The sequence below is a fragment of the Watersipora subatra genome, chromosome 1 (assembly GCF_963576615.1).
Source record: "Watersipora subatra chromosome 1, tzWatSuba1.1, whole genome shotgun sequence".
NCBI lineage: Eukaryota > Metazoa > Bryozoa > Gymnolaemata > Cheilostomatida > Watersiporidae > Watersipora > Watersipora subatra.
Genome location: NC_088708.1, coordinates 27918040 through 27945779, shown reverse-complemented (window position 1 = coordinate 27945779; position 27740 = coordinate 27918040). Strand labels below are relative to the sequence as shown.

General features: G+C 35.7%; 1 protein-coding gene across 1 annotated transcript; it reads right to left on the bottom strand.

Annotated features, from left to right (window-relative positions):
- Positions 1–84: 84 nt before the first annotated feature.
- LOC137408424 (SRSF protein kinase 3-like) lies at positions 85–27478 on the bottom strand. The gene is made up of 13 exons (XM_068094954.1): positions 27408–27478; positions 27242–27317; positions 16474–16622; positions 13872–13980; positions 11204–11291; positions 10060–10254; positions 9115–9277; positions 5869–6122; positions 5638–5770; positions 4923–5276; positions 4102–4292; positions 2198–2360; positions 85–288 (listed from the first exon to the last, which is right to left on the bottom strand). The coding sequence occupies exons 1-13, from the start codon at positions 27430–27432 to the stop codon at positions 98–100; spliced, it is 2091 nt and encodes a 696-aa protein (XP_067951055.1). The 5' UTR covers positions 27433–27478; the 3' UTR covers positions 85–97.
- Between the last annotated feature and the right edge of the window lie 262 nt (positions 27479–27740).

Genomic DNA, 27740 nt, shown 5'->3' with positions numbered 1-27740 from the left:
GTACATGAGTGTTGTCTAGCTGTCAGCGAAGTATGACCACTCTCTCCTTATAGATCTGACACGAATGCTTGCTTAAAATGGATAAAATATCATAAGATTAATCTGCCTCCTCTAGCCAGGGGTGTTTGAGACACTCCTCGGCAGTTGCTCGATTACTAGGCTCATACTCGAGCATTGGTACCAAAAAGTTAGCAAAAGCTATGGCTTCTTCTTCTGGCCACTCGTATTTTTCCATGAGAACATCGACCAATGGCCATGGCTTGAGCTTGTTAATGTGCCTCAACTCCCCTAAAATAGAATGTATGGCTGCAGCGGGCTCACAGCAATGTGGTAATTGTGTGCACTTGAGAGCCATGATATCCGGACAGTCTTACTGGGTCAGAGCTACATGATTTTTATTCCTGAATACTTGTTAGCAATTTGTATAAATAAAAAAGAATTTATTTGCCAGATAAATCAGAAATCAACTAAAACTTGCATTCGCGCAATATATATATGTATCAATCTTTTCATTTTCGGATAACAGTATATATGGGTAATGCTGATCATATAACAAGCATGACAGTAAGGTGAGCAAGATGAACTCTTTTGTCGCCGGCATCAGTTCAAGGTAACAAACTAGTTTTGCTGTCAATCAAAGCTTGTAACATTGCGCAAAAAAAATCACATATACTTTCAAACTTTATTTTAACCATAATGCATTCAAAAGAAGTACAAACCTGTGATAAATGACCATTAACATTTCAAAAATCAATTTAGATCATACATGCATTTGTTAGCAGGCCATCCTAATAGTATTTAATAAACTACACACTATTAACCATTCTTTTTTATTTTAGTGTTTTACTACACACGATTGAAGTTAAACATAAGAAGCTTGTGCTTAAGACAACCTTTCAACTTAATCATAAGAGTTCTATGAAATTTGAGATATACCAATCACTGCAACTTCACACACGGGTTATATCTCCCAGGTTTGACCTAGTAACAATCACTGCAACTTCACACACATGGGTTATATCTCCTAGGTTTGACCTAGTAACAATCACTGCAACTTCACACACATGGGTTATATCTCCCAGGTTTGACCTAGTAACAATCACTGCAACTTCACACACATGGGTTATATCTCCCAGATTTGACCTTGTAACAATACACCCGTCTTTCAATAGTGAAGCTATAGCTGAATATGGACAATCCATAAACACTGTTTTATAGAGCGGCTTAGGCCACCCTAAAAACCAGATCTCGATTAATCCACAAAATTATCAAAATTTTACATGGAGTACACCACATGTATGACAAGAGTTGCTCTTGCAATTAGTAATGAAACTATTCGCATTGTAAATGATATATGTTTTGGCTTGGTACGCTTTAAAATGATTTCTCTACCCAACTAATATGCCATTACCATTTCCAATGCTTGTGGCGCGCTATGCAGCCATGAGCATACTTTAAAATGATAGTCAAGTCATACGGTGAATTTTTACTTTCTCACATGCTTTTTACAATTTCTCACTTTTCTCACAATTTTTTACTTTCTCACTTTCCACTCGCCCCAGGCAAGGGCACTTCAGCTAATCGCTCACTAGCGGAGTGAACCACCGAAAAATTCCCACACGGTGCGCTCTAGCTACCATTCCATAACCAGTTCCATGTAACAATTGTAATGTTGTGCTAGGTTGCAGGGACTGTCCAACTTGCAGTAACTGGCCATTGTAATATTACTATTAGGTATTCGGGTTGGTTTTTTTAGCTACATCGTATTTCTCATCAATTTCTAAATTTTTGTATGTTTGGGCTGCTCAATATCAGAGTTTAACATTTGATGGCACAAGTAAAAACAGCGACCATCTACTACGGCCGAGACTTGCGAAAATGCTTGCTCAAGAAAGTTTACACCTCTAAATCCAGACTGATATGGGTTATCATTCTATGAAAAGGTACCAACAATCATTTTTGAAATTGTTCAGCAAACATTAATGTTGTAAACATATAGCTTAATACCTAGTTTGTTGCACCAAAGTAACAACAGATTCCAACAATGATGAATATGCAGCGTTAATACCACCAACGGTATGAATGTAATGAAGTTGCTGAAACCAGTATGAGCAATTTCATAGCAGCCTCACCTTTGATTAGCACTGCATTGTATATTAAAATTAAATTATCTGAAACACACAATAGCATTCCTCACCTCTTCGGTTGAAATACTCCCTGGAGTATTTACCTCCAAGGGCAATGTGACGAGGAATCGGACCGAGGAGCTCAATAATATGGGCTAAATGGTCCTCATCGCGTGAGTAGCCGTCACCGGAATGAGGCTCAAACAGGTAGTCGCCTGTGGCCAGTTCAAATGTCTGTGTGTGCATTATATGACCAATTATCTCACAGCAAAGGATATGTGTAATGAATAAGAAGCTGAGAGTTTGAAGTTAAATGATGTAAAGAATAAATCAATCAATAAAATCTACAGAAGTTTATAGATGAAACTATAACTAAAAATAATCCTAGGCAGATAAAAAATGACATAAAACATTTCTAAAACAAAACGTATCTATATTTGCCAAATGACCATTATTTGAACGCCATGGTGCGCTCTATTTTTCAACCCTTCCCTTAGAGTGGCGCTGTATTAGAGGTGACATTCAAATAAAGGGCGGCGTTGTATTTTTCAAAAACATTTCAAACACCTCGTCAGAATGTTGAGAAGATAAATTTAACCCTTTCACGAGCGAATCCAATGTCGCTTATATTTTGCACTCTCCTTCAGGCGGTGCAACATTAACCCTTTTGGATGCAAGAAAATTTCCAGCTTCCCTCCAACTTGTCGTGGATCTCTAAATAAATATGCACAAGGAAGCTGATACTGGTTTCTAACAGTTGATATCTATTGCTTGCAATTAACCTACGATGATTTTATAGCTTGTGTTGCAATTTGATGGAGCTTTAAAGTTTTTTATTTCATTTTAAATTTGAAGCCGTGTTTTCATTTATACAATATTTAACAAAGTCGCACAAAAGCTCATTGCGCTCATTGCTATGTTTGCTACAGTTTGCAGCAAAAACTGGCTTTTATGCATAATAGAACTTATAATAGAACTTGAGTTACGAGCGTCGATCCATTGTAAGCTGAGTACAGATTAACACAATCATGCTATCAAATAATACGCTATAAATTTGCAAATTTATAAGTTTTATAATAATAATAAGCTATCAAATGCTACAAATATTTAATCAACAACAAGAGACACAAACAAACCATAATAGCCATACATCAGCAACTAAAATTAATATTTTAAAACAAAAACATTAGCATCATTTGCTCGGCCAGTTGTGTTCTGCTTGTTGCTTCTGATTGGAACCATTTAATATTCTTCTGGCTGTTTAATACCTTCCACAATGTCTTCTGACCTCAACCTGTCTTCTGCACAGCTGAGATAGTCGATATTAGCATCTAAACAATTTTTTAGCAGAGCGAAACTTTTATAGCTCCAATAGCTTTATAACTTAAGCAAATAAAGAGAAACCGTATGTAATAAAAAGAGTCTCAAAGTGTTAGCCTCAGAATATGTAGTAGCATATTTTCAATCGTAAAAGTGAAAACTTTTTCCCACATACATCGAAGTATCAAAACCACGTTTAAAAAGAAACTACTATTAGCCTGATACAGTTACTAATTATTTCTTTGGTGTTGCAATCAGTTTTTAATAAAAAAAAAACCTAATGACTTGGAAAATGTACTTCGATACGAACAGAAACAACGAAAGAATTAATTGTTATTGATGTAATCGAGTCATTATTAGTACAGTTTTGTGAACACTTTTCTACTGATCACTTACTAGTTTGGGTTCGTAAGAATTAAGAATGTCAAATAGTATCGGTCAAATAGAAGTGGCGCTCAAATAGAAGTGGCATTCAATTAAAAGGTGATGCTCTATTTTTCAACCCTTTTCCCATAGTAGCACTCAAATAGAGGTGGCGTTCAAATAATGGTAGTGTTCAAATACAGGTTTTACGGTATCTATATTTAATACAATAACAATATTTATATAAGAAAATTTGCTTATTGTCTGGGATACAATATTCGCTAGAACTTACCATGCATGCAGTGCTCCATATGTCAGCTGCAGTGCCGTATGGAGCTCCTACAAGCACTTCCAAGCACCTGTATTGCCTAGTCTGAATATCTTCTGTAAAATGCTTGTGCGTCCAACAGGCGTTACCGAGATCTGCTATCTTGCAATTTATAGGTCCGGCTTCCTTGGACAAATCAACTGCTGGTGATTCTTCTAAAAAAACGCACAAATAAATAAACACAGAACAAAAATATGGGTCATTTCATGGTTTAGAAACTAATCATATTATCACGGTTATATTTGAAACTATTTGCCCAAAACATGTAAACAAATAGCTTGAAATTTACGAACAGAACAACAAATTAAAAAAACAGATGTACATAAGACTGAGCAATACATCCGACTGAGCTATACATACCACTGAGGCATGAACCCAACTGAGCAATACATACCACTGAGCAATACATACCACTGAGGCATGAACCCAACTGAGCCATACATACGAGTGAGCAATACATAAGACTGAGCAATACATCTGACTGAGCAATACATACCACTGAGGCATGAACCTAACTGAGCCATACATAAGACTGAGCAATACATTCGACTGAGCTATACATACCACTAAGGCATGAACCCAACTGAGCCATACATACGAGTGAGCAATACATCCGACTGAGCAATACATCCGACTAAGCAATACATACCACTGAGGCATGAACCCAACTGAGCCATACATAGGAGTGAGCAATACATCCGACTGAGCAATACATACCACTGAGGCATGAACCCAACTGAGCCATACATAGGAGTGAGCCATACATTGGACTGAGCGATACATACCACTGGACGAGTGTGAAGTAAGATCAAAGGGATGACCGTTATTTTCGGTGGAATCTGTAGTATCATGCGAAACTGGGGTGTCTTGTTGTAATTTCTCTTGAGAAGTATATCTATCTGTGTTCTCTTCCGTGACATCAGATGTAGCCTGTGTAATGCTTTCCTGAGCTTGCTCGTCGGCACTATCTGCATTGTTATTGCCATTGCTGAGAGATTCAATGGTGACATTGCCATTACACAGAAGGCTCGGTGTCGGTGTCGTCGATGAGCAATCATCAGGCTCAGGGCTTTTCGATTGTCTGTCTAAAAGCTTGTCCGTTATGGCTTCATTGGGCTCAGCCATACCGTTTGATGTACCTTGCAAACATAAATCCAGCAACAAGCTATATCAAAACATCCACGAAGAGCTAGGTCATACATGGCAACCGACCACACAAATATCAAAAACAATAGTTGACAGATTCCTGTTCGAGGAGGTACACTAACCAACACAGCCAACACAGTATTACCCCCAAGAAATCACAGCTTTTAATAGAATTGACAAAGGTAACTCTTCAACAAACATCTTATGCAAACATCCCAGGTTTGACATAGCTGTAACCAAATTGTCATGGCCAACCATATGGCTAAAGAGCTATGACAACACACGATAGTTGCCAAGTCCTTAGCCCAAAGGAACACTAGGCAAGTCATAGGATATAGAATTAAAGTATCCAACCTTCCTCTCCAGACTTTTTGTCATCTGTTTCTTGTTCGGTGGTGCAAGGTTGGTCTCCATAGCCACCATTTACCTCGTGATCATCAGTATTTTCTGTCTCACTATTTTGCTCGCTAGAGGTCAACCGATTTTCCTGCAAAAACAGATAACTCAAGCAACTTCCTTTAAGACTAAAAGCTGGCCAGTCAACAAGTTTATGTGACCAGGCGAAAAATTTAAGGATCTACTAACCTCCATTGTAGTACCAGAACTGTCAACGAGGTCAGCGGTAAATTCTGTGCTGAGTTCAGAGCTGAACCCAACAGAACTCGGCGGTATCAACGCTGCTGCACCGCCGGTGCCAAGTTCATTCAGCTGCTGCTTTTGCAAGTCCAATAACTCCTGCTGCCGTTTCTGTTTCTTTTTCAATTTCTTCTTTTGATTCTTCTTCTGGTTTTTGGTGAGCTTGCTAAGGTCTGCCTTGGGCTCCTTGGGGGCGGTGCTCACTGTAAATTAAAATCACTGAGTCTACTCTTGCTCTGAGTTTACGATTATGAGAGTTTAGACGATGAGGTCATAGCTAGTTAGCGGTGACGGCGGAAATTCCACGCCTCCAATTGATAATATATTACTGAAACACTAACTTTCACCCTCCAAAACCCAATTCAAAAAGTAGCTAGAATTACTTAACCACAACAATTCTACTTCTCCATTCTTTACTTTGTTGGTGACTCCCATATATTGGGAGTTTTTCTTTCCTAGATGTTTAAAAGACAACTCAAAAATTATATATAATATAATTGGTAAAATCCGTTTTTGAATAATAATTAATATTTTAGTAATGATTAGAATTTAAATTTCTTTGCTAGTTTAGACTGATATAAAAGTCCTCCAGTCGATATTTATTTTTAGCACTAGTTCTAAGCTTCTAAAAGTGTAAAAAGAAATTCAGCTTAATGCAAGTGTATGCAAATTTTTTGAACGCTCACCACCACCGGAAGTGAGGCTCTATATAAAACGATGTTTACATGATTGTCTATAATCTTCTGTTTCACTCAGCTCTTGCTGACAACTATCCCTGCTAGTTGTTTCTATGGATACAAGCGGCGAGAGCTAAACCTAAACCTACCGAGGGCTATGAACTATACAGCGTACCATCATCAATATGTGTTGAATATGCAGTCATTCAGTTTTTGATGTGACAATTTTATGGTAGACACAAATTAGAATGATTATGATTTGCCTGAAATGTTGCCACAAACTAAACAGTATGGCAAAAATAACTGGATAATCACGCACAGTTTACAGATTTCTCACACTACGAGCACAAGAGCTATAAATGGTGTATCATTTGTACTCAAGGACTATTCATAGCTATTATATCGTACTAGCACTCGACAATTTTTGGAATAGTATAAGCACATTTTTTACTTCATACACAAATCATGAAGGAACTTAAAAGGTTGGCGAGATAGTACTTATATATACCGCCTTGTATGCCGTAGATTTACAATGCAGTGTATTTGAAGATATTGGTTAAGCGTTTTATTGACCTTTTCACAGCTGTTAGTAGGATCAAGTAATAGTTCTGTCAAAGTCGTAACTTTGTTATTCTAGCTTTTAAATTTAAAGTCTTCATATCTTTATTATTGATACTCCATATCTAAGATGCATTATAGCAATGAACAAGCTATAGATTTATTATTGATACTCCATATCTAAGATGCATTATAGCAATAAACAAGCTATAGATTTATTATCTAAGATGATATCATTATAGCAATGAACAAGCTATAGATTTATTATCAAATTATGAAAATCATTCAATTATGCATGACCCATAAAAGTAAAAAACACACGATTTTGGGAAAATATATGGGCTTTTTCAGACCTAAGTTTTCAAACAAAACTAAAAATTACTTGAGAAAAAGCTATCTTTTCAAACCAGATTAAAACAAGAATTCACTGTTTTTCACCAAACCAAATGGAGCTATATATAATGAGAAGAATGTTCAACTATAGCTAATGAGTGGAGTGTGGGGCCTCGACTAGTAGATCTCTGGCCTTGCCACTACTTAGAAATCTTACATGTAAATTATTAGTAAGCTGTGTGAATGACAAAGTTCTATTCTTACCGTGACAGTTAGACGCTGCATATCGATATGCTGGAACTTATTTCTAGTCATAATATTGTAGTATCAATACTTCTACCTACTAGAAATCTGGTCTTTCGATTGTACTTACAAACAAAAACTTACATGAGGTAGTTGACAATATCGCTAAAGAGCAACGACATACACCACTTTTCATTTTTCGCCTAAAGCAGCCCACTAGCGTTTTGCTTGTTTCGCTGCGTATTCGACAACTCTAAAAAAAATTATTTCCACATGATATGGTCATGGCGCGCGCCATTTTAGCTTGCCCTAGCTAGTCCATTTAGCAATGGTAAATGCTTAAAAACATAATGATACGGCACAATCCATAGCGCAAACTATTTAAATGAGTGCATTTTATAGATTGTTTTAGAGCAAATGAAATAGATATACTCTAAGACAGTTAAAGAGATATACTACTTCGTGCGAAGAATTGTTCATGTAACAAGCTTGTCATTTATGATGCATGAGAGCAGGCAGTCTGGTAATAGAATTTTTGACAGACAATCCCTGTGCGGTGAGTTGTATGCATCATGCAAAAAGGGTACCTGATTGTGCAGTTACATTGGCATCATTGGTTTGGTTTTTATCAATTTGTAACTTTTGTCGTTGAAGCAAAGCTGCAGCAGCGGATGACAAAATACTGAGTGCATTGGTAGCAGCTTTATGTTTATCTTTTGTGACCTGCTGCTTCATGCCGAAGTGAGGAGGAAGGTTACATACTGAAAGGAGAAGAGTGAAAGGTCAGGTGAAAGAAGTGAAGCTTGTAATGTTAGAATCAGCATTACATAAATAGGATTACATAAAGGTGATTACATGTGGCGATAGATGATTATAAGGAGTCAGTGCGGTTCAAAATAAAATTAACTTAATCTATATGACAAGAGAAGAGCCTGCAGGGTAAAAGTTGCTTCCGTAAAACGCATTATAGAATGCATCTAAATCTGGCAGTAACCATTTGCGGATAGCTGATGTCATTATCACCAGATAGCCTGTCATCGCCAGATATATGGAGCAAGAGACCAGAGAACCACTGACCAGCAAGTGTATTATACGGATGATGGAATCTGTAAAACCAGGTCACAGGCCCCTTTATTAGCCATGACAGCTTGATTCTAAAAATTCTCCCATTAGTGTTATTATATATACATAATAGAGTCATTATCATTAAAGATGTCCAAAAAATATGTGATTTACCAAACAGCCCCATGACAGTGTGTCAACAAGAAATTCATCTATAATGTTAACAGGAGTTGCCTTTCCTGAAAAGACAACTTCACATAACAAATCTTGGCTAATTTACCCGCTAAAGCCCGACAACGATGTACATGTATATGCTATCTACCTGCAGACTGTGGAAGTTTTAATCCTGTCTTCTGCCATTCAACAGCTTCGGCAGCAAGCTGCTTGATATGAGAGTCTGTCACGCAGAGTAGAATATTCTCAGGCTTTATGTCAGTGTGAATAATCTGACACTTTGTGTGAAGATAGGCGAGACCCTCTAACGTCTAAAATGGCCGTAATAAGACTACTAAGGAACATGCACATGCAGTGGCAACATAAGGCATGAGACTAGCGTGATTGTGGATATATGAGAGCAAAGCTTGTAGCACAGAGTCAACACTCAACTGTACCACCTGTTTTGCTACGTAAGAGCTGGAGAAAGTTCACTATGAGGTTAGTAACATCAATACAACGTTTAATTATGTTTGTACCACATGTTCAAGATCAGCTAATCACACTGCAGAAGTGAAACCATAAACAAAGATGTTGATAGTGCAAACTTTCAGTGCAATTAAGTTACTAGACTCACAATGTATATTTATTAATGTCGACAGAAAATGTTTTGAGGGTACGTTAAAGGGAAAAAGAATCTTCTCAACTCAACCATACATCAGATTGTTGCAGATTATTTCAGACTAAACGTATGTAAGAATCCTTTTTGGCAAACATTTTATTTCTGATTTTAAAATATCTGATTTCACTGCATAAATTTTATCTTTAACATTTTGCTAATTCTCGCATGCAATCTTGTAATATGTTTTTAAATTAAGCAATGAAAAAGCCACAGAATAAATGCGCTTTCTCAAATCATGGAATGCTTCGTCATAGACTTACGGTATAAAAAACAATAGCCTTACGAGTAGTTAGTTAGTTACACATATGGTATGAGAAACAAATGCCTAATTTCAGAATTGGACAAAGTTGTATAATAACTGTATATCAAATGACTCAACTCTATTTCGAGTTTGTAATTTCATGATAACACCGAAACAACGCAGACACAAACCTGTTTGACAATATTTTTGACATTAAGTAAAGGAATTCCTCGATAACTGGATTTGGTGATGAGTTTGAGGAGGTTGCAACCAAGAACTTCGAACACCATGCACACATGCACACCGTGAATGCCTGTCACTTTAAAGTCGTCTAACAGTGAGACACTCCTGTCCCTGTAGGAGTCTAAAGGGTCCGACTCTCGCACCTACAACGCAGGATAAAATCACAGAAGAAGTCATAGAGGGTGTCATCTTCGAGGATCTTGTGTAGGCCTACTAACAATATGGTTGATAATCATATTTTAGCACGGCATGGCAATTTGTAAGATTTCTAACATAAAATTATTTCTTCCCTTCATAAAATAGAACAAAAAGTTTTAATACTTATTATAACCCATTTAGAGACAGTTCAAATACAATTGCCTTACTATCATTTTGTAGAAATTATGACCAAGCTTAAGATGAAAAAAGATAACCTCAAATTCTGCCACAAGGCATAAAGAATGCAGAGCTTACAACCACAAGAGTGGTCGCCAAGGAGGCTAGTGAAAGATACACTATTTATATGCTAAGATACTCTATATACAAAGATATAATCTTTCAATTGTGACTCACTGCTATGAACATAGCATAGTCAAAGCTGAATGATTGATGTGTCGTCTTGTCTCCGTAATGCAGCTCCAGTTAGTAATAAAGGGTAAAGACATTCATAATGCCCTGAAACTTTGACTGACTTCCTGAGCCGCTTGACGGAACTTAAAGAAAACCTACCTAATTCCGAGATAGCAACGCTAACAGAATTTCATGTAGCTGGAGTCAGTAGGTTTTGTTTATGGTATTAGCAAGAGGAGCAAGTATTCCTCTTTTAGGAACAAAAGAGTATGCAGTCACGATTCGTGCTGCTTTTCAAACACAATGAGTATCGACATGTACAGTTTGGTTTTGCGAGATGCTTTTCAATTGCTCAAAATCCAATGACTACACGCCGACTGCTTCAAATTTCTACTGACTCAAACTTTGCTAATAACATTCCTGCAAGAGGTAGGCAGCCATAAGTGGCAGTAAATTCCTGCAAGCAATGAAGCTACCAACAGAGTTGATTGTTGTTAAAATGGCATGGTAGTCAAGTGAAGACGAGTCCATAGAGAGACTTACACATCGCAGGAGTTTGATCTCATCCAGGGCGGTCTCTGTATAATGTTGAGCACTTTTCACCACTTTTAAAGCCGTAAATCTTTTCCCCCTGCAATGAGCCACAAATACCGACTATTAAGTCCGCACTGATACAACTGATAAAACCAATAGAATCTAAGCACACAGGCTAGCAGAGGTTAAGAACCAAGGCTTGCTTTAATACTTATCATGATGTGCTTAGCACTTTCAAGTCTGGGCCCAAGAAAATTCAGGTAATTTTTTCCCACCTGATCCTACGTCTGAGTAAATTCAGATTCATAGTGCCATTTTGTTTTTTCCAAACTCTTGGTTTCGGCTCGATCAAAAGATTCTGGTCGCTGTGCGCTGTATCCGTTTGCACTATAATTTTGAAGTCTCAAGTAGATTGTACAATTATTTCTTGAAATATTGCCAAAATACCGAGGACACTAAACAACCGAGGAATTGAAATGGCTGCCGACAGAACATTATGTTCTGATGACATACCGATTGATTTTCTTAGCAATGAAGGATGAAAAATAGAGAAAGCTAGAAAGCTTTTTCTCCTCAGCAACAAGAACTTCACAATAAAACTTTTTCTATTAAATATATACTCTATCAGGCTCAGTATGCATCCACCACTATGTTTTTTCAGTCGCATCTAGAATATCACATCTTTCAAAGCGTGTGCGAAAAACTACAGAAGAGGCTCCTATAAAGTATACCTACTATAACGTAAATTCCAGATAACGTAAAAAATGTATGTCAAGTTTTTGCTTCGAACTACGTAAACAATTCCATCAAGTCTCAACATGTATCAAGTCGGACGAGTTCTCAAAATCGATTTGAATGGTAGTTCATCTCGCCGCACTTGCGGGGAAAAAAAGATGTGTGTAGAGCGTTATAGCTATTATATATAACTTTGCGACATTCCAGTTCATCATAATATATCGTCCAATGTGTCAACAAAACAGAGAATAGGATAGCTGTGCAATCGTTCATAAATACTCAGGGGCGATCGATTGGTGCAGGTGTTACAGCGCCGGTCTATCAATCTGAATGTCACGAGTTGGAGTATCGTCGAAAATAAGCTATTATTCTAACCTTGACCCCTGGATACAGATAGACGACAAACAAGTAGAACCACTTTTTGTAGCAATGATTTTGATGTTTGGCCTTATTGTAAATGTACAAAATATTTGTTATTAGTTTTACTTTGCAGAAGACTTTGCCGTTTAGGAAAAATAAGCAAATCGTTGTAAATGAATGTTGAAAATGTGCAGTCCCCATCAACTGCCACACAATCATTGTAAAATTGCCACACAATCATTGTTTATAAAACCAGTGAGATTGATCATAAAAAGGAAAGAAGTTGTTGATGCAGACCAATAATAATGCAGCTACGGTACAGCCCACAAATTACAAGAGTTTAGTCAAGTCTTTCCTTTTTGCATGGCCAAAAGTGTGAGTTTGGAAAGATCTCGGAAGGGATTAGGCAATTTACATATATTTTATTGTTCTTATAACGTAAATTCCCTATAGCGCAAACATTTTTAGAACGGATTATTTACGTTGTAGGAGCGCCTACTGTATTTATTATACATGTACATGTATTTGATTTAAGATATTTTCAATGAGTTATACAAGCTTGGAACTTCAAAATGATATTCAGTTCAAATGGAATTGTGCTATATTGAGTTTTTTCACAGCAAACGGAAAGTTGTCAATACATTCTAGGATCAGGAGACTGCTTGTATGCATAAAGTTAGGCTTCAATGTGTTAAGAACCAAGGCTTGCTTTAATGCTTATCAAGACATGCTTAGTTTGCGAAGCCACTTGAGTGACCAACCAGCAGAGTTGATTACAAAAACTTCAAAGTCAAAACTACAATTGGCTAATGGATAGAGAGAGACAAGGAAACTACTACACTGAAGTCAAATCTGTCAAAAACCTGAGGAGGCAGTTCAGTATTGCTATACCACTGCTTTCTGACCTCTGAAGTCATTGGTCAGAGGTCATTTAAAGGCCAATGCAATGTTCCATAAAGGCTAAAAGTGTGAATATTTGTGCAGGTAAAGTAAAACATGGACCTAGCTATGAGTAACAACTGCCCTAGTCAATACATGCTACAAAGGTTCTGGACATCAACACTATAACCACATGATTAGCGCTGAACTAGAACTGTAGCTGATACCCACATCAGCAGCCAGAGTAATAAAATAGACACGGTGAAAGTGGATTAACATAAAAATTTCAACAATAATGTAAAGCAGTGCTGTTTAGTGTCAGCGCAAAAGAGTGAGTGACAATTTGTAATTGCACGTGAATAGGGGAGATAATTCTGCCTGTCAATATAGCTAGTCACTACTTCTTGGATGGCAGGAACTTGTGTCCTCAGTAAATATAGCAGACAGACTCATTGTGACACCTAATTTGTCTAAACAAACAGCGCATACCTAACAGAATTGATTGACAAAAAATATACAACGACAAAAAACACAATTGACAGCAAGAGACCTATAGTAACGCTCAATGGTCCTCAAATTGCTGGTTGCAGCTTTACAGGACGGAAACGCAATAATTGATAAAAAGCAAATAGCTCATGCACATTTATCATATTTGGCATTTAAACGAATACCTTCAACTAGGAGCAACATAACTAACACTTACTGTAAATCCCAGCAAAGCCAGACAGTAGAAAAGTGCCCCCAGCCAAGCTTTCTGACGACATGATACCTGTCCTTGAAAAGGTCACCGATCTTCACGGGGTGATAACCACCTAACAAATGAAGAATCTTGTCAACAATACCTACATAAATGAGCACACTGGATGTAAAATAAGAGACATTCCTAAATGCGAAAAGTTGTGTCAACATTGAAGTGAACGTTCTGGAGAATGTACTGGAGGCATAAAAAAAGAAGTGATCTTTTGTCCTTGACATTTATAAAGGCCAATTTATATTACGGGGCTCATTATAATTATATAAATTGCAAGTTTTTTAAATAATTTAATGTTTTTTAATTTATTCTGAATCTCACTATAGTATGGTTTAGCAAGTTGGTGCTGATGTAAATATTTAGCAACCATAATATGCTAGCACCATCCAGTGTTCGCCAGCCCACGTCCTCAATATTTTTGTTATGTACATCAGCATTTACCTACTGACCTATTAATCTGCTGATACTAGCCTTCTACAGTTGCAGTTGTAAAACTATTCAAATCGACCAGAAAACATGGGAAGCAGCCACCAAGTAAATTTTAGCCGTGAATGCATCTCAAGTAAGCTTTGCAAAAGGCATCTAAGGAGAGACATAAAATGACACTATATATTTCAACACAATTACAGGTTTATTTCTACTGCCAAGGCTATTTTACAGCTAATTGGAATAAAAAGTGACAATCATGTTCATGCAAATAATATATACGAGGTCTGATCCAAAAGTTCCCGGAATAGTGTTGTATACACTTGCATATTTGCTTGATGGAAAAACCCATTGCAGCGTTCGCTGGGAAACACCTTCGGAGTGTTGTCACAAAATTTCAAGTTGCTATGACAAAGCGTTCTCACGTAAGCCGACGATATGTCAAGGTCTGTCGGGTGCCTTTGGCGATTTTTTAACAAATTTATGGTCATGTCTAATCAATCGGAACAGCGTATTTGCATTAAATTTTGTGTGAAATTAAGAAAAACAAGTACTCAGATAGTTGAAATAATAAATATGGCTTTTGGAGATGCAGCTTTAGAAAAATACAAATTTTTGAGTGGCACAAACATTTTTGTGAAGATAAAGACAACACTGAAGATGATGCGAGGTCTGGCAGACCAGCGTCGGCAAGAACTTGCTCATCAATCGACAGGGTGAGGTCACTAGTCATGGCAGATCGACATTTAACCATTAAAAAGATATCTGGAGAGACTGGACTTGGTTCTGGAACTGTTCAAAAAGTTTTAACTGACGATTTAAACATGAGACGAGTCGCAGCAAAGTTCGTGTCACGCTTGCTAACTGATGACCAAAAGGAGCTGAGGATGCACACTTGCAAGGATTTTAAGGAAGCTTTCAGGAATTATCAAAACTTTATTTCAAAGGTCATTATATCCTTTTTTTCCCTAATTTCACACAAAATTTAATGCAAATACGCTGTTCTAGTTTATTAGACATAACGATATTTTTTTCTTCAAAAATCGCCAAAAGCGCCTGACAGACCTTGACATATCTTCGGCTCACATGGGAATGCGTTGTCATAGCAACCTGAAATTTTGTGACAACACTCCGGAGATGTTTCCCAGCAAACGCTGCAATGGGTTTTTCCATCATGCAAATATGCGGGTGTATACAACTCCATTCCGGGAACTTTTGGATCAGACCTCGTATACTACAGCTGCTATAACGGCTCTGAAAGCCGTACTGCAGTGAGAAAGTGATAACAACAAATTTTTCAACGTATTCTAATTATGACACATGATTACCATACCATGATTACCGACAAGTTGATCCATCTAAATTAACTAAAATGTATGACACTTTATAAAAGTTCCCTACCACTTACACGATCAAAAAGTATAAAAAATTTGCTATGCATTGACTAACCAGTTAACTAATACATATAACATAAGACTAACCAGTTAACTAATACATATAACATAAGACTAACCAGTTAACTAATACATATAACATAAGACTAACCAGTTAACTAATACATATAACATAAGACTAACCAGTCAACTAATACATGTATATAACATAAGGGGGAGATGTCCATTATCCCAAATGGTTACTTGCGTTTGTCGAACATGAAGCCTGTATGAGTGTGGCTAGAATAATCCTTACACCGATAACCTATAGATGAAGCCTAGGTAAAATGATGCAACAGGAGTTTGAGCTGATGACCAAATTTACCGCATGCTTTAACAATATTTTCAAGAAATCTCCATTCCCCTACAAATGCATTTAGATTAAAAACTAGTCGCAAATTTGGTGAAACACCGTAGAAGACAACCCTAGTTGGCTAATATCAGTTCCCGTCTGAGAACAAACGACGTGTACTATGGAAGATTTAATTCTGTGTTAAAAAGTTTTACTACCTAAATGGAATAAAACATGAAAAGCTTGAAAAATATAAAAGAAGACAAACATGGTTTTATACCATGTAACTTTCCTAAGCTGAGAAATGATATCTGATCACGCAAGCAATGTGTTCATTTAAATACTGCCTACCCTAGACCAAAACACACCAATGTTCCTGAGGGCCCCTCACGTTCTCACCTACCTTTACAGTAGTCCTCTGGAGATTCCTGCTCATCCTCATCGCTGCTTGCGACAATCTCGTTCTCATTGTCTTCCTCGTCCGAGTACATTGAGGAAATGGTGTCCTCTGACTGACTGGCAGTCGGTGTACTTTCACATCGCTGAGGATATCTGTGAGAAATTGAATGCGTCAGCTCCCTGGGGTACGGTTATGTTATGTGGGGTTGACAGATTGGATTGCTGTTGAACTACTACACAAGGTCTAGATAAGGCCCAGCAAGAAGCCAGTCGAGTGAAACAAGGAGTGGATATAAAGGTGGGTTCCAGTGAGTAGTATTGAGTAGTATTGAAGACCGCAGTAATGGGATATCAAGTGAATACTTACTAGGCAAGAATAATTGCATAATTGACATCTGTGTTAATCAGTTCAGAGCATTTTACGCTGAGTCACTGACCACTGGTGGCTGACTACGAACAGCTGAGATAGTGTAAAAGTTGGCTGCCTATTATACTCAACTTAGGGTGAATGGAACAACTTCAACTCATTTGTGAATAGTCCCTTGTTGATAGTCAAACGAAAAAAAAAGTATTTCGAGAAATCTAGTGAAGTATATTAAATTATAACCAATAGGCTAGGAAAACGCAGTGTTGTATTTTTGTATTCTCAAGACTGTCATAATAGGACGCTTTTAAGAAGGCAATACAAAAAATAAGGTGGTTATGATTATCACGCTAGACAGCTTCTTGATCACAATTTTTACTTTCGACAATTAGTGCCTAGAAAAGCCAAATGTTGAAGAATTTTTAACAACCATACTCTTCCAAAAGGAAATCAATGCTATATAATGGCATACTTCATAAATCACGTAAGGGATGTATTTCTGAAAATCTATAGAGTTAAAGTCTCAGTTAAAAAATTACTTGTAGACTATTAAATGTACGTGCCATAATGCACAAATAAGCGTTAGGTTTAATGCTTCTTACGATTATAACATAACAAACATGATCAATCTTGAACAAGATCGTTCGACCCCCAGGGTTGATACTCCCCCAAAAGGCCCATTAGACTCGGCCTAAAATCACATTTTAGAAGGGTTGTCAGACCATGGGCAATCGTCAGTGAATTTGCTACTTTACGGGGTCCAAATAAAATTTACTAAGTTTTGCTGAACAATTTCTTTCATTGATTGACTTGATTAGGTGTTCCCCTAGATACATAGCGGATACATATGCTATAGGCCTAGTGGAAATTATATTTATAGCTTCTGAATTATATTGGATGGGCGTGGAACCTGGGAGCCCCTTAGGAAACTCCCAGTGTTTAGGGGTGTATTTCAAATTGACCAACCAGGTGATTGGGGGTACAATATCAAAGTCTGGGCCTAGCCAGGTGGGTGTTTCTTTCAGAGTATCAACCCTGGGGTTCGACCTGCAATTATCTGTTAAAAAACGGTTCCATATGTATCATGTATCAATCATAACAACTTGTCTCTTCTCGCATTAGTGTAACTTTTATTGATAGGTCGGCCTACATCACAATGTTTGCAACTTTAGAGCAAACAAGGTAAAAAGCAGAAATGTTGTGTCTTCAGTCCCAAAAACTCCTTGCAATGCTATGTACAAGTTGATTGTTGTAGAATATGTTGAAGTACTACAAGGCTTTGATGCTTTACAGTTTACACAGAGACCATTTGGGTTATCACTGAACACCAAATCTTTAAGGAGGACAAAATAAGTAACTTTACACAAAAGTTTTTTATTATCATTGGGCTACAAAAACAGCTTAATTTATCGCTACCATGATATGAAACCAGTTGTAACGGTTACTTATGTGTGTACGTAAAATAATATCATTGTTTGTTGATAACCATACTTATAGTTTATCGAAGATCCAAATAAACTAGTTAGCTGAAATAGAGGTTCTCATAAACATCAAACACTAGTATTACATTACTAATAGTTTACCTTTCTTTTTGAAAGTCAAACATCGTGGTGTGAGAAAATTACGATAAAATGTACTGACAACTACTCTGCATCGTTTACAAACTTGTACGTATACTGTTATTACACCTAAAACTGAATGTGGAGAAAACCAATACCTTCACAGAATCATACGTTACCAAGTTATAAGGATATCAAAGTTGGTACATAAATCCTGTAGCGCAGCCTTACGCAAAACATTGTAAGCTAATCAACTTGTTAACTAGGGGTACATCTATATTTAGTTTAGGCTAGCTGCCATGGATTGTTCGCTTATCTGGGTGTTTGAGCACTTGAAAGAGAACTTTTGATAGTTGCAAAATGCTAATACAATGAAACCTCTACTTACGAAAGACTATACGTACAAAATTTTCAAATGACAAAACATCTTTTGGTCGATATTTTGCTTCGACTTGCGAAAGATATTTCTAGATACAGAAGGCCGAAAGCCCTTTTATACTTTGGTCCGTTTGTTAGTTTTGCTCCTTGGCCCGTTTGCACGCCTCACTTCATTGCTTTTTTTAGCGAAAGTCGGTGAATGAGGTGTTTTGTTTTTGTTCGTTGTACAACTTGGAGTACCAGATATCACATACATGGTAGGAAAACTTTCGTCTTGCGCAATTTGGGTTCCGTGTTCTTTTAAGGTAAGTTTTTCAGTTTGTACCCATGTAAAATCTTTCTACTTACGTTTCTTCTGAGCAAATTAAAGCCGAGACAACAGTACAACACCAACCTCTTCTGACCACAATCCTTCAACTTCTCATCATCTTTTTTAGTCAAACATATTGTTCAGTTTCTATTAATTATTTTAGTTTTTTTTTTCTCGCTGGCTGTGTACTTTCTCTATTTATCATGTAGTACTATAAATCTAACACTTATTCGAACATGTATTTGTTACAGGTTTCAACCATTACATGAATTTATAATTAAATACAATTGCTATATCTGAGTTTTGTGAAGGCTTGGAACAGATTACGGAATTTATATGGTAAAATTGGTTTCTACTAACGAAATTTTTTATTTATAAATCAGCTTCTAGAACAAATTACTTTCGTAAAGTCATGTGTGTATCAGTAGATTCACTGTATTTCATACATTATATGAGAGTTCTCTTCACAATCGGTTTCTACGTTAGACAGCTGAGGAATTTATCTAAATGAATCATCATCATTGAATATATTTGATAATTAGGTTATCTTTGTTCTCAGATACAGACACCACCACACAAATTTATAATCTGAATGACTTCTCACAAACTGAACAGCGACATGATGGTAAGAGTTTGATATGAAAAAGTACCAAAAACATATAAATGAAGTATAATCGGTGTAAAGTATAAACGGTGTCTCCACAATGTAAAGACTACCACAACAAATTAAGTTAGACAAGCAATTACTGTCACGAAATCTTAATAATACCACTTAGTGTAAGTTATCTCATCTTTGGCAGCCCACTTCTTTCTATTCCTCTCCCTTTCCCCTTTTCGTCCTTTTAAATTGGCCACATCAACTCGCCCGAGATGTAGACTATTTCATTGTATATCTCAAAGAATAAATACCCATGTGTCATAGCTAACCTACATGTATACACCTAACCCAGTCACCAACCTCTGAACTTTGACATGCGATCTTCTTACCAGGCTGGCTAGGCTAAAAGTAGTAGCTTGTCTCATAAGAAGAAACATATTTTGATTTGATAAAGTGGGTAATCAGTAGCATTAAAAAAGAAGTTCTCATGATCTAAAAATGAATGGGCAAGACGCAAGTGCTGTTCTGCAATCTGGCAACTAAATTTTCCAAATCTCTCTAACTTTTTTTATCATTGATGATCCTCTATCATTTAGCAGATGAGATTTTAATGCTTTGTGGGTGAAAACTTGACATCTCAACAGTAGTTTTACAGTGCGCCCTCGGGTTACAGTGGACCTCTTATACGATTTTTTCACCCAGCGATGTAGAACACGCTGATTTTTCGGCTTCTCTGTATGAAATACTTTTCGTCATATGAAATCAACAAAAATTCTGTCACAATTCAAATTTGGTGGTCGGTGTGCTGATTACGTCGGAATAAGAAATGCCAATATGCTGTTCGCCAAAATCCATTTAACAACAAATGAAAGAGATATGATGCTCGATCTCGCTCAGTTCGGCGTTATTAGCTATTCATTATTGCGAAAATGAAACAGGAAAAAGATAAATAATAAAATAGATGGATGAGATACGATGCTCGATCTCGATCAGTTTAGCGTTATTCGTTAGTAGTTATTGTGAAAAAAGCGGAAACAGATAGGTGATAAATTTTTAGCGATAAAAAAGTTGAAGTTCAGTAAAATAATTACAAGTACATCTAAAACTTAGCTTCAAGTATGTGTTCAGTAAGTTAAATCCATTTATGTTAGACTAAATGTTTATTTTATGCATCTACCTCGAAAGTAAGAACTCCCTACAGTATGTACTGCACATATGACTTTGTAACATTACCTTTTATTGCAGATCACAACCACTAAATACACAAAAGTTACTATAGGTTAACTAACGTTAACATATTATTTTGATACTAATTTTTAATACGTACAGCACTTATATAAAGCTATATAGAGCTATCTACACCATGAACCGCAATCTAAAAAGGTAAAAGTGGTGATCAAGTTAGAAGTACCACAATAGTTGTCTTATGTAAAATGAAAGTTTTCTTTCATAACCCATTATTCCATCAAGTACATTAGGTAATATATTCGTGAGTTTTTTCTGAACTATAAAGAGATAATATAAATATGCATAGTTGTGGTGCTATCAACTTAAAATTTGTATTCCACACTAGATGTTTGTGCCAAGTTCCTATTCCTAGGATTAGCAATAGTTGCAGAGGATTCCATTAGTACAAGACTTGCTGTAGCTCTAGGATAAAATTTACAGAAAAATCTCAAAGTATGAATTTTAATTTATTCAGATATTTGCTTACGATGCCATACTAAGCATACATTGTATTGTTTGATTCATTTTAGAGCCTAAAGGAAAACAATAAATACTTCAATTATATATAGCACTAGAATGAATACATTATTATATCACACATTTTAAAGAACCAAATTTAAAAATCTCTATCATGTAAACAAACAATGATCATTCACATTGTTTATTTGCAAACAAGCAATGTAAATGATCATGTAAATTATCGTTCACATTGTTTGATAGAGATTACATTGTTCATTAAAATGTAAATGAACGATAAAAAGATTTTTATTGTTCAATTTTTTAGCTATGCCTGAATGAAAGCGTAGGCACAGCAATGCTTAACATTGGATGATAGAGTAGTAGAAACATGCAGACTAACCCACTCTAACTTACAGGAAACATATGTTAATTTAAATTGATGCATATTTTTTTATTTTTCTTATTTCTACAATACTTTGTACAATTTCTAACCCACACGTCGAAAGATTTGTAAGCAGAGATAACAACAAATCAAGGTTTGATTGTACTTTAGTTGTTCTGGGAAATGAGGATTGCAAGGCTTAGGGGATTGCAATGAAAATTATGACAATATATGAAGATGATTGATGCAAGGCATTGGAAAGAAGCTATAAAATATGCTGGCATCTAAGGATGGTTGCTCACAAAAATGAAAAGCAGTTACTGTCAGAACAATGAGTTGATTAGGTAGAAGAAAGTTAATAAAACAACTTAGGCTTTTAGCAACCAGAACCTTCTCTTCGTGTTTGAGACAAGATGTCGCTGCAAATCCTGCAGCAAACAACGTATTTACGACATATTTCTTCATCAATCATTTTCCTATAGTGACATTTTAACTAAAGAACTGCACTATTTTAACACTTTCATTTTTTACAAACTGAGCTCTGAGTTAAACCCAAACTTGATGAGCACAGACGTTTTTATCAAAAAGCACTAAAAATAAACACGGTATTTATAAGAAAACTTATAGGTCTCAATCCATTCTTGAATACTGACTGACATATTAAAAACAACATAATAAAGATTTCTACTTTTTAATACAACTGACCCACCAACAAAGAATTAGCTGCTGACGTGAATAAGATAAAACATTCACACATGTAACAGATCTAAACACTTCCTAAACAACAAAGAAATATAGATAAACCTACCATCTGCGTTAAAGCAACAGGTGCAGCTTTTTCAGCAAAATTTACCCAATCTACTCAAAGGTTTACTTGCAACAAAATTCACATTACAGTTATTTGGTATCAAAAGATTCACCATGTCTTACTCTGCTGTGATGTAGGTGCAAAATATGTGGAAATGTGATTACAAGCTCTTAAAAGCTTAAAAACGAACAGTTAATCGTCGCCATCACAAAAATGCCGGAGGTTGGAATCAATTTATTTCTCTGACGTACGCAAGCAACTTGGTTATTGTTTTGATACGTTATGTTATCACGTGAATTGAAAGGCCAATAAAAGGCTCAATATAAAACTTCTTGTAGCACTAGTTTATGACAAACACTTCGGGTTCTACCGAAAAGTCCGTATCAAATATAAAAGCTCCTTACTTTACAGTTTTGTTTCGGCTTGGTCTAATCGTCTAGTCGTAATCTGATCATGTGACCCATACTTCCTGCCAAAAAGCGCGAATAATTTTTGCAGCATTTTTCGACTATCCCAGGTGACCAACAGGCTTGTCATGTTTATCAGAAGATAATATGTACTTTTTCGAGCTAAGGTTAAAAATTAAATGAATTTTTATGGTAGGTTTTGAGATATCAGTGATCCAAATGACAGCATTACAATTATGATGAAACAGATGTGGAAGGACAATAGACATGGTTTTATTGAATGCGAGAAGCATAATTGTGAAAATATTTCGACGAATAAGGTTGTTGCATGAAAGTGTAAACAGAAGCAATCTTGTTCAACTATGTCCTATTTGAGCCGTTTTGAAAAGGGATTCTAATCTACGGCAGTTTCGTGATGGCGGCGATTAACTGTTTGTTTTTGAGATTTTAAGAGCTTGTAATAACATTTCCACATATTTTGCACCTACAACACAGCAGAGTAAGACATGGTGAATCTTTTGATACTAAATAACTGGAACCTGAATTTTGTTGCAAGTCAACCTGTAAACTAAATCCAATGACATTGCATTTGATATAGGTCTAGACTCTAGAGTCTAGAGCATTGAAACTCTCCAGTTGATTGTAAAGCCATAATCAACATTTTGCAAGTTACACCAGACAGACATGTGCAAAATAATCTGGACACGTTTGTTGTAAAACTAAAACTTTCATTTACGACATTGTTACTAATTGTAAATTTAGACCATAGCCATAAATGATATAGTAAATTCATCCTCACTCTGTCCTGATTTCAAGTATGTAAACCAAACAACTGTAAAATTCTGTTTTTAAATAACTATTGAGGTTTAACTCTGAACATTTAATCTTCTAATGGTTGAAGGTAACAACCTGCACAGATATGATCACACCAAATACATTTTTACTTAGTTATTTCAAGTCATATACATACCATAATATTTTTTTTGAAGAAATAATGATAGTATATGCATGGTGGTATATGCATGATGGTAACACATGTAACTTACATGTACATACCATGATGTTTCTTGGAAGAAATGATAGATGGAAGGTTTTGATAGTGAGAGAAGATTGTATGTAACCAGGTTACAAGTGTGTGCAGTACCAAGGTAAGTATATAACTAATAAACTGAACGGCCCATTTTAGAAGGTCGGTAATCTTTCCTAGTTGTGTATAATTACCAGTTCACATGACAGTGACCCACCCTTCTTTTCAATTCGTTGTTATTTAAAATCTTAGTATTTTACGATTTGGCATCAATTTGCAAGAACGTTTTTATTGTGGCAAACCAACATAAATCGCCAGCGTAAAAAATATAACAATCAGCTTTGAACGCAAAAAGGATAAAACTTGCAACGGTTTAAATCTTAGAGGATTACCGTTTCCATTTGACAAAGAAAACTTTGAAGGATAACATCATTGCGGTTTTGTGCATTTCAATGAAGCAAAAATGCTACTAAAATGATTCTTTGAAGAATGTAAATGTAGAGAGTTGTCAAACAATAATGATTAAATCCATTTTAGAACTGCAGCATTAGTAAGGGAAAAGAAAACTGGAGAATAAAAATACTATTATGATTTAATTTGCACAGGAACTCAAAAACTAGTTTTTCAACCTCTCAATCATGCTCACATACATTGCAAGTCCAACATTTCAGATTATAATTATGTTAGAGGTAGCTGCCTAAAGTTGGATTTGGTTTATTTTGTAAAAAAAATATTAATGGGTCTATGACCAAAAAAATAACATTCAATGAGTAACTTGAAAGCCTATTCAAAATAAAACTCGGCTAAGCTGTCAGTTGGTAGCTTGGCCATAATACACATGTTTTAGTTCACCAAAGCAGCATTGTGTTCAAATATGGTATTTAAAATTAGTATTCAAATTACAGTATTTAAAGGAATTCTAGATGGAATTCTATATAGATTCTAGGTGAGTAGCACGTTATAGTTGACTGCGCTTTCAAAATCACCATCTAAAAATCATGTAAATTGTGTCTATTTACTGTTTATAAACTTATTTGGGATGCTGAAATATGCCATTTATAACAAATTTGCTGCTAACTGGGAAGATAACCCCCTAAGCTAAATATGTGAAAATACTGCACAATACCGTTTCATCAATTGAGCAATTAGCAAACGAGGCAACCACTACAGTAAACAAATATGGTCAGTAAAGTAAGGGTTATTCACCCTTGGTTAAATAATTACCACTTAACAACATCACTTCTTCAATTATTAAATTCCAACTAGTATATATATATATACATATATATATCATTTTTTTAACTTCTAGTCGCATCGAAAATAACTATACTAGTTTTCTTAAAGCTGATTTTTGATACCTCGTTGTCTGCTAGTTCAGTACCCAAGAACAGATTGACACGAAGCCATGAATTTTCAAAATTCTCATTGATTCCAATTTCATGCGAATCAATATCAACATTCAGCTTTTTGTCCTCACAAACCCAAAAAGAGAGCTCAGTATACTTTGTATAGATTCAGCTATAGAACAAAATAAACAATTTTTACTGGAATGTTACAAATTTTGGCGTGAATCTACTCTACCTAGTAATCTACTATATTTAAATATTTATAATCATCATAATATATATCTATGCTTGCTTATACATGCTATAAAATTGTCAATCTAATAAAGGGAACCTATACTCTTGAACCAGGACTCTTGAACATTTAAGATTACTGATTGATGATTGCTTAGTGTCAATAAAACAACAGGGCACATTCACTTTTATTTTAATTTTGTAGCAAAGCTGGTACACCTGCTGCGCTAAAAAAATTATTTCATTGCAACAAATATTCATGGACATGTGCTTCTTTAATAGAAAATGTAACTGATACAATAATTTCTACAAGCCAGCAGTAATTATGTTTGCTACCTGTTACAAATTTGTCAGAACCATAAACTTTTATTAAAGTAACCATTGACTAACAAGATATCAACGATATGTAACCAACGACGTTAGGATGAACTATTAGGACGGTACCGGTTAATTTATGTAAACGAGTAAGGTTATAGGGCGTTATTTCTATTCTTACTAGTTGTTACACGATTCAAATTTTTTTAAATGTAATGACTTGTCCGCTGACGATTCGATTGGCAATGTAATGCAAATGTGTAGGAGTAAGACTAATTGGTAGGCCAAAGTACTATTTCTTATACATGTATAACATAGCTCAGCTATGGCCAAATGGCGGATCTACATGTAGATCCAGATGCGGATCTCTGTAGTTTTTATGTGAAACTTTCAAGTTGGCTGTCAAAAAAAAATTTTTTTTAATTTGGTTTAAAAATATATTTGTAAATTTCTCTTACAATTTTTGTAAATTAATTGTTTTCAGCAATGAATTTTGTGAGAAACCATCATAGAACACGACTCCCAAATACTCTTCTTCGTGAACTTTGAGAGTTGCTATGAGAAGCAGGAAACTGCGTTTTGATAGTATTGTGAAGTCAAGGCCCACTCACTATTTTTCTAACTGATATCAGACACATTTATTACAGCAGATTCATTCACTGATTTTTAGCCAAATTATGTATATGAACAAAGTTTTGTAAAATCGTATTTGACACTTCATTTTAAGATGTACACAAATAATTGCATGTATATACTATATATGGTAAAAAAATGTACATCTTCAGCTTGTTGTGGATCTTTAACTTGTCAGATTTGGCTGTAGCGAATCATCACTAAAATCATTTGGTCATCCCTGACATAGGTAATAGGTGTACATATAAAGTGTACTTCGCATTAGAAGGCCTATTGAGCAGTTTATAATGTGGTTTGGAACTATCATTCATACTACATTTGGATAGTGGTGTCTACAAAAACACAATTACTGGCTTCCCTTTTAAAAGTAGTATAATTATATTTTTAACTTTTTTGATTAGGAGCACAACAGTCCTCGAAAATCAACGCCAGCAAAAACAACCAGCTTACAAGAAAAACGCTACCAAATCAGCATACAACAATAAAAACCTACTACCATTATTTTCGATTAATGTTTTTGTACACTAGTAGTCAAGCAAACAGTTTTATTGAAATGTTTAGATGGTGCAAAAAGTATTGCATGAAGAAGCTACCTTTAAAAACAAACCAACTATAAAATACACATTAAAATGTTAAAACATTACTTACACAAGCAAACAAACTGGCAGATCATACTGAATCAATGCTATGAAAGCACAGGGTTATTTAGGTAGGTTCAACAAACTTACTTTTTCTTTTTCCCACCATCAGCTTTAAACTTCCCTTTAACTTTTGCACGCTTTTTTCTTGACTGTATAGCCATAGCTAAAAATAAATAATGTACCTTACAAAATTAAAACACGAATACCATGGTGTATACCATTTACTTTTAATATTTTGTGTCAAATCACTTACCTTTGCGTTGAATTTTTGAGCTCATGGCTGAGGTTTGTGAAATTTTTCACGCCTGCGCAGTAAACAATTCCACTAAGCATTTCGGGGAATCGAGCACGAGGTTACTTTCGCATTGGTGTGCCATAGAAACTATTTGAAGTTGTATTACGTTGCAATAATTTTAATTTTATAAAAGCTACGTACATGTATGCGCTGATGCTAACCAAAGACATCGCTATAATTTTTTGAATAGTCAAATCAAATTAAATGCTGTCGATGCAAACTTAGACCTCTTTCATAAAAAGTAACTCTATGTGTCAGATCATCAGATGTGTTAGAGGTTATAAGGTTTAA